Raw genomic sequence first — 8,966 nt, forward strand, 5'->3', positions numbered from 1 at the left:
GAGGGTTCGAGCTTGAGACTTGACCCTAAACCCGAAGCACCCCCTCAGGAATTCTCTGACTGTTTTAGAGAAATCATCTCAGGTTACGCATACAACCATGGTTCCCTGAGACGGGAACGAGATGATGCATCCCAGCTGACGCTTTGGGGAAAGCCTTCAGTGTGACTGTGTCTGAAGCACGTGTGCAACTATTCCAATATTGATTGGTGCTGCGTCACCTCGTGACGTGTGCCGGCGTAGGCGGAAGCTATAAAGGGAATCTGGCACATCAACTTTTGATAGCCTGAAGCAAGCTGCCCCCAGGCATGCGGGAAGTATGGCAAGGGGACGCAGCGTCTCGTTCCACTCTCAGGGAACCATGGTTACATGCATAACCTGGCATTTCTCTCCCTTTCGAGGGAACTTGCGCTGCATCGCACATAGCTAATGCTTTGGGGAATGAAATATCCACTTCGCCATGCTGACACGTGCCTGCCTTGGTGTGAAGCTGTCCCGGCACAACTCAGGGCAAAAGAACATGAGACACCGGAGTGACCGGAATGTCCAGGCTATAAAACCTTATAAATGTGTGCAGGGAGTAGAGCCCTGCACGGGCCAAAAACTCCAGCCCTAACCCGGCCCTGGCCCGTGGTGTTCAAGCCCTACCCGGCCCCAGCCCGACAACGGCTGTAATTTTTCAGCCCGGACCAGACCCGACCCGAGACCACCATCAATATCACTTTAAGTTGATGTGCGCTGTCTCTGCTACACGCAAACACGCACGTCACACGCTACTAAAAGGTAAACTTTTATTATAGGCCTGAAACAAAATGCCCACAAATATTGAACAGACTGTCCATTAGAGAGAAGCATAAGCATGCAGTAGAGAATATAGCGCTACGGGATCCAACCGCAAAAATAAGTAAATAAACGGCCTACCTTTCTTTGCTTTTAAGTAACTGAAGAACAATGTTCAAAACAATGTTCAAAAATGAAGAACTCTTCGCCAACTGGCTAATGTTAAATAATATTATCCTCTGCATGGTCAACTGTCACCTGTTAATGCACGTGAGTGACGCGTGCGTATGCGTACTGCGTTTGTGTTGCTTAGGCGATGTATAATATTTATAATATAATAAATATAACAATATTTCATACACACTATGTGACGTGTGCTCTGCACGTATATTATGGGCACAATGAAAGGAGAGAAGCTAAAAAAAGCCTGAGTCCGACCCGAGCCCGATCTGTAAAAAAAAAAAAATGGCCCGAGCCCGGCCCGAATGGGCTTAGCGTGTCGGGCCCGTCGGGTCCCGACGGGCTTGCAGACCTCTAGCAGGGAGGACCCTGAAGTACTGTTGGCGGCAGGGTTAACAAATCGATTTCCTGAGGGCTCTGCGGAGGAGTGGGTGTAATTCGCTCTCTCACGGGTGCCCTCAGAGGCCTGCTCATCACGTCAGGACCTCTTTCCCGAAGCCTTCTTAGTGAGAAAGACGTTCCTCAGATCCGTCTTCTCCTGCTTAAGCTTCGGGTGAGAGTGCTGCTTCGACTCCCAGGCTCATTGATTGGGGGCTCGAGACACAACACTCTCTTTCTGTTGATGCCTGTTCAAGGAGCCTTTTGGCAGCAGCCCCACTGGACTGATCTCGACGAGTTATGAACCTCTGGAATGCTGCCGCCTGTTTCTTTGCTTCCTGAAACCTCTCGACGACACTGCTCACAGCATCGCCGAAGAGGCCAGGAGGCGACAGCAGGGCATCAAGGGGCAAAGACTTGTCTTTCTCCTTGATACCCGAGAGGTTCAGCCATAGGTGTCTCTCCATAGCCACCATAGATGCCGTGGAGCGGTTAATGGTGCGGGCCGTATCCTTAGTGGCAAGGAATGATAAATCAGTGGCCCGACGCATCTCTTTAATAGCATCAGGCCCCACTTCTTCTACCTCGTCTAAGTCCCTAGGTCAGCCTGGTATGCTTGCATAATTCCGATTGTATGCAAACAAGTGCTGGCCTGACCTGCCGCCATGTACACCTTGGCCACCAGAGAAGAAGTCGTGCGACAAGGCTTGATGAGCAGCGTCGGAGCTTTGAGGGACGACACAGCATCAGGAGAGAGATACGCAGCAAGTGTCTCTTCAACCTTTGGCATCGTCCCATAGCCATTCTCCTTAAGCCCCATGATCAAAGATTAGTGGTGGACCGTGGGACTGGATAGGCGAGAGGAGAATGGCTTCTTCCATGATCTCGATACCTTAGTGTGGAGATCTGGGGAAAAGGGGTAAGACCCAACATGGAGGTTGTGGCTCTGACTGCAGGAAGCGCTCATCCAGCTTGCTTTTTCTCTGTACTTCCCGCTTCTCAGCTGGACAGTCGATATTTAATTTAGACCCAGCACGAGACACAACCTCCATGAGCTTCTCATACTGCGGGGATACGACTGGTGAATCACCGATATCACTCGCTTCAATGCTTAGAACGTCTAACTCCTCAGAGCTAGACAACATAGAGCTCTCACTCAGGGAGGAAGAAGCCACAGAGAGGGCTTCCGTATCCCAAGCTTGAGCAAAGGTTCCAGTGCGTGAGGGCTGAGAAAGGGCTGAAGCCGTCTCAAACCCCTCCACCAGTTCCATCTGCGAACCCCACGAATGAAGCCAAACACTGAAGCGGACCCAACTATTGGCCTGGCCGGCGGCCGCCCCCTTCAAACACGGCCAGGCGAAAGCAGAGCCTCACAGTGTACACAGCCAGCTCCCTAAAGAGCTGACCGTACATGCTCTACTCCCAAGCAGCATACACACAGATCGTGTGTGTCCCTACCCATGATGTAACGAGGGCAGGGATGCACACACACTCTGAACTGCTGGCTATATGCCATTTTTTTTAATTATATGAATGATAACAAGGGACAGACAACACCAAATAAGACTGACAGTCACACAGAGCGCTTGCTGAAAACTGTGTGCTGATGTTGTTGTGATGCCGGCTTCCCTTTATATGCCAGCATCACAAGGTGACGTAGCACTAGGGATGAGCGATATATTATTTGCGATATACCGGTAAAAATTCTTCCCACGATAAGAATTAGTCTTCCCGCAGAATGACGTGCTTCATGTAAACTATATTCTTTGTTGTATTTTCCGGTAAAACTAATGGAGTTCATTCGGAATTATTCAGCCTGTATGAACAAGCAGAAGCTAATGAGCAAACGGCAATTTTTGGACACTCATTGGCTGTCGCTCACATATTACTGTCCCTGTTTTGATTTCAGCAAATCAGTTCGACCGAATGCAGACAACGTGATAAGTATTCATGAACCCAGCAGCTCATCAATCCTTAGTGCGGTTTATATTGTTATTAGTAGTAGTGTTATGATCTTATCAGTATTATTGTTTTTTTTATTGTTTTTTTTTTTTTATTACTTAAGTTCTATCATTAAATAATGCTTGATTTTAATTACATTTATTTGCACTCTCTTGTAATTTTGTAACTTATCTGAAAACATGGTTGGGGTTTTACTTTTGCACCATGAGAATATGAATAAATACAGAATCTGTTTATACATTTCAAACTTGTAATTGATTTGAATTATTATTGTGTGTAATTATTATTGTGTGATGTTTTTCAGTACAGTTGCACTATTTAAACTATCTGCACTTTTACAGAATTAAAGTATATCTGCAATTTTTCCGCAAGGGCTGGTGTTTGGATTTTTACTTTTTTATATTATTATTCTTTTTTTTTATGTAATTGGTATATTATAGAAGCCTATTTGATGATGGGTACATTTTACTTTAGATCAATGTTTGTGTTTCTGAGGCTCTCAAGAATGCATGCAGCGATCACTTGTAGCCAAAAACAGTGGTGAATGGTACTATATTTATATTGTCATTGATTTCAGTATCGCAATAAATACCAGAAAATATTGTAATATAGCTTTAATTCCATATCGCAGCATCCCTACGCAGCACCAATCAAGATTGGAAAAGTTGTGCACGTGCTTCAGACGCAGTCACGGAGAATGCGTCAGCTGGGACGCAGCGTGAGTTCCCTCAAAAGGGAACCAGCTGAGAAGGTGGAGTTGGGGTGGTGGAGGGATGCTAGAAAACTGTCGCAGGACTGTGGTAAGCAGTGGCTTATCTGGGTTTCATCTGATGCTGATGTCACTCCTAAACTTTTGTTTAAAACTCAATTTCGTTTTGTAGACAGATATAAATTGTGCCTGACTGCCTGTGTATGAATTTATTTTATGGATGGGTTAAAGTGGATAATGAAGGAAAAGTAGTCTTAAAAAGCATTTTAGGCTATTTGAGAGTGTACAAAATTAGAAATTCATACTTTTACTCAGCAAGGATACATTAAATGGACCAAAACAGACAGTAAATACATTTATAATGTTACAAAAGAGTTTTAATTGCAAATAAATGTCATTCTTTTTAACTTGCTATTCATCAAAGAATTGTGAAAAAAAAATGCATCACGGTTTCCACAAAAATATTAAGCAGCCAAAACGGTTATTAACACGGATACTAATAGGAAATGTTTCATAAGTACGAAATCCGCATATTAGAATGATTTCTGAAGAATCATATGCAGCCCTAGCCTGGACGCCAGCTGAACTTAGCCCCGCCCACAACATTTTTAGGTCGGGAAGTATATATTAAGTATATAGTATATATTGACTAGAATCTGAGTATGACGACGTCAGGCTGCAGCCCAGCCTCATTCGAAAAACGTAAAACGTGTTTCGTTTTTTTGACAATATTACTGGTTTTACTGTTTGTTTGTTTTTATCAAATAAATGCAGCCTTGGTGAGCAGAAGAGACTTCTTTCAAAAACATTTTGAACGGTATTGTGCATAACCTGTTATTTCATACTGTGTTATTTAACAAAATTGATTTTCCATAATATGAGAAATATTTACAGTAAAGAAAAAAGATTGATCTTAGTAATGTTATAGGGTCTTTTCCAGCATTCTGGCTCTAGCCTGCATTCACACAGAAGGCAATTTGATTGCAAAGCCCAATGGGAATTTGTGGTAATATACCACATGTTTTTAGATATGTACCATAATAATACCATGGTATTTCTTTGTATATCTTTGAGTACTATGTAAATACCATTGGACATATATTTGGCAGGCACAGATCACTGTACATGGCGACTGCCACAGTTTGAAAGCGGAGTTCAAAAAGGCTTTTCCCAGATAATCATTATCCATGCAGCAGCTTCATTTTTACCTTCTACATGTCTGCCCTCAATTGAGTCCATATATTTCCAACAAAAACATCACATTCCTTTTGTGAAACATGTTTTTATTATGTTTTATCAGTTAGTTCCTTGTTGCACAATCTACATCAGCACAATCAATACATATACACTCATATACAATACAAACACACACAGGTGTAAAGGTAAACACCTTTGCCAAATAGGCTTCACTGCACACAAAATAAGGTTTTAAGCAGATGTTCTACAAACTCTCAATGTAAGTATATGAGCCCAACAGCTTTACTCCACTATATTTAGTGAACATGTCTTCGCCATAACAGAGCTGATGAAGCTCCACAAATAACTGCTGAGAAACATCTTACAATAAAATAAAATCAGCTGCTTGTGATTGAACTCAAGCACAGAGATTCTCAACTAGTTTTGCTTTAGGATTTGTCATCAAGTGGCAAACTAATTTCCAAAATTCGGTCCCACTTTATATTAAGTGTATTTAACTACTATGTATAAAGTACAAACATTTAAATTAATCATTTGATACAATGCACTCATTGTGTACATATATTTTTACATTGTACTAATATTTAAAAATGATCGGTAGCACTTTATTTCCCGTTCTGTATGTACATAATATGTACTTATTATAGTAATTGCAATAACTGGGTAATGACTAGATACTGACCCTGAACCTAACCTTAACCTAACCTTAACCCATATAGCCTAGTTACCTTATATCACCTAGTACTTTCTTAGATAAGGAAACTGTAAGTACACGTAAGTGCTGTAAAATAAAGTGCAACCAACTACAGTTGTAGTTATTTCACACTGTTGACTGTTCGTTACACCTTAACCCACCCTTAAACTTTCCCATTCAACCAAACCTGTCCCTAACCTTACCCATAAGTGTTTTGCAATTCAACATGAACACTATATATATATACCTCATAATTATTTTTATGTAAATATAAAGTGACTCCAAATTGTTTATTGTACAGAAATAAACAAAAAAAGTCCTTAAAAAACTAACAAACATTTGACTGCACAAGCACAATAGTGTGCAGATGAAGTTACTACAAAATTCAATTCAAATTCAAATACAAAATGCATCATTTTGGCCTTAAAAATAATACTTGTGCACATGATGTCCAAGAATTGCAGCCTTTCCCTATTATGCCAAAAATGTTGTGCACATCTATGATTTCCACAAACCAGCCATATGCAATATGATGCCTAAATAAATACCATACCAATGATGTTTCGAAAATACTGCATGTGTTGTGTTTATTATGCTCAAAAATGCTTTGTTAGTATCTTTGCTCCCAAAAACTGCACATGCCTTACTGTACAAGCTCAAAAATGTTGAACGCAGCTAGATTATGGTGGCAAAATTTGCTGAATAATCATTGATCCCCAAAACATCTGCCTAAAATCATTCTTGACTGTGATGCCCAATGATCCCCAAACATCAATGAAAAAAAAAAAAACAAGAAAAAAAACAGCTGCATGCACACTAAATGACTGATGTTTAGTGATGCTGTCTTTACCATAAAGCTCCACAAATAATTGTCGAGAAACATCTTGAAACAAAAAAGTCAGTAAAGTGATTGAACTCAAGCACAGAGATTCTCGACTGGATTTGCTTTAGGTTTTTATATTGGAGATCAAGGATGAACACCTAAAATCATACTTTGTAAGTATCTTTGTTACCAAAAACTGCACATGCCTAGGAGCTCAAAATGTTGAATCTAAGTACGATGTGTAAATAAACAAATATGATATGTAAATATACACAAGTATGATGTGTAAATACACATTGATATGGATGCTTGTTTCCGCCACGGAATATTTCTTGCAATTGCAATTTTATATCTCAGAATTCAGGTTTTTTTTTTTTTTTTACTCAGAATTGCGAGTTTATACTATATCAGAATTCTGACTTTTTTCTCAAAATTGCAATTTTAAATCTCGCAATTTGGACTTATAATTCTAAGAAAATTCTCATAATAGACTAGAGCATTTATATTGCAACTATCAGTTCATTTCTTACAATTCCAAGTTTATTACTCTCAAGACTTTTGTTCTCAGAATTGTGAGATTTAAACTTGGAATTGTGGGAAAAAAGTCAGAATTGTGAAATATAAAAACTGATATGGCATATTTCCACCATAATTAAATTATTGCAACTTTATATCTCACAATTGTGACTTTTTCCTTGCAATTACCAGATATACCTCACAGGTTTGACTTGTTTTCTCACACTTTCTAGTTTATATCTCGCAATTCTGAGAAAAAATGTTAGACTTGCGAGCTATAAACTCAGAGTTGTGAGAAATAGTCAGAATTGTGAGATAAATCACAATTATTATGTTTCAATCCTGTGGCGCAAGCTTCCATACACTGCTTCCCAAAAGAGCTCCCTAAAAACACTCATTACTGACCGTGATGTCCAATGATCCCCAAAACTGCGGTGCAAGGTAATAAAGGTAAAAGTAATGATGATGCCCAAAACAGCTGCACGCACCTGATGCTCAAAGTGATGCTGAATGATGAAAAATGATGCTGCAAACGCCAATAACACTATCAAATGTTGCCTAGGTATCCACTAGTAGTCAGCTCATTGGGATTCGAGATAGAGCTTCTGTGTTTACCTTAGGAAAAGGACATGAGAGTTTACAGTGCCCTCGCGCATACCGTCACAGTGGGATATGATCAAGCGCTCGTGCGCATATTTGAGCGACACGCAGAACAACGAAAGCACGTGCACCGTAATGTGTTTATAGATGCAAAGACTGCGCTAAAGGCTTAAACCAAGATGTTTTCATCACAAATATATCACAGTCGTGCGTATTGACACGTTCGCTCACTTCTTACTCTGACCTTATATAATCTGACATGAGTTTTAAGAGAAGCAAAATGTTGGTTTCTGTTGTAGGCTACTACTAACACATGAACACATTATTTTTTCTGAACCGTGACAGAAATAATACATTTTTAAAATAATACTGCTCCATAACAGGTCGAGATCTTAAAAAAAAACTTTAAAGCACCTCGTCGAGATTAGCGAATTGATTAAGATGTACATCAATATTTGCATATAAACAACATACAGCACGTTTAGAGGTCAAACATGTCTTACTTACATGAAGAAGGCAGAAAAGCACATGTATGATCAAGCGAACATGGACGGCGCTGGACAGTATCAGCATACATTCGCTATGACCTACTTTCCTCTCAATCTAATAACTAGCGGACCACAAACCTACTTATTGAGCCAATGGCGTCTCAGTGCGGATGAAGCGCTGAGTCCTTTGTCCAATCAGAAAAAGACTGACGCATCTAATAGCCAATGAGAAAATGCGGGGACATAGCGTAGCCAATAGAAATTCATCAAAACATTGCAGCTTTATAACAACAGTAAACAAAGTGCTTGTGGTGGATTCCGAAAACAACGCTACGCTACGTCATTTAGGCTAATTATTATCATCACTAAGGACTCTTAGAGTCAGGTGTACAGTTATCGTTAACTTACATTTAGGTCATTCCAGTAAAATGCCTTTCTTTTTTTGTCCCTCATGTGTAAAGTGACTGTTTTACTATCAGGCATTTGTTTCTTTAAAAAAAAAATCAAAAAAAAAAAAAAATCAAAAAAAAAATCAAACATTTTTATTTTTAAGTAGGCCTATGTCATATTTTAATATGAATTCAAAATATTTGTTCCTAATGTCGTCTTCTGCTTTGTCCCCAGCGATGTGTTTGTAGCTGT

At 40.0% G+C, this 8,966-nt stretch overlaps 1 protein-coding gene across 8 annotated transcripts in view; it reads right to left on the reverse strand.

Annotated features, from left to right (window-relative positions):
- The window catches only part of bmal1b (basic helix-loop-helix ARNT like 1b), a 30,809-nt gene extending 22,353 nt beyond the window's left edge, over window positions 1-8,456 (reverse strand). For 3 of the 8 annotated variants that reach the window (XM_084108240.1, XM_084108237.1, XM_084108239.1), the window contains exon 1: window positions 8,344-8,443. Coding sequence is in view for 2 of the 8 variants with exons in the window: in XM_084108235.1 (XP_083964361.1) it covers window positions 8,344-8,366 (23 nt within the window). In the remaining 6 variants the exon portion in view is untranslated. Of the gene's footprint in view, window positions 1-8,343 lie in introns of all 8 variants that reach the window. The other 5 variants (XM_084108235.1, XM_084108236.1, XM_084108238.1 and 2 more) reach the window with 5 other exon arrangements.
- Window positions 8,457-8,966: the final 510 nt, after the last annotated feature.

Source organism: Abramis brama (genome assembly GCF_963993115.1).
Source record: "Abramis brama genome assembly, chromosome: 3".
NCBI lineage: Eukaryota > Metazoa > Chordata > Actinopteri > Cypriniformes > Leuciscidae > Abramis > Abramis brama.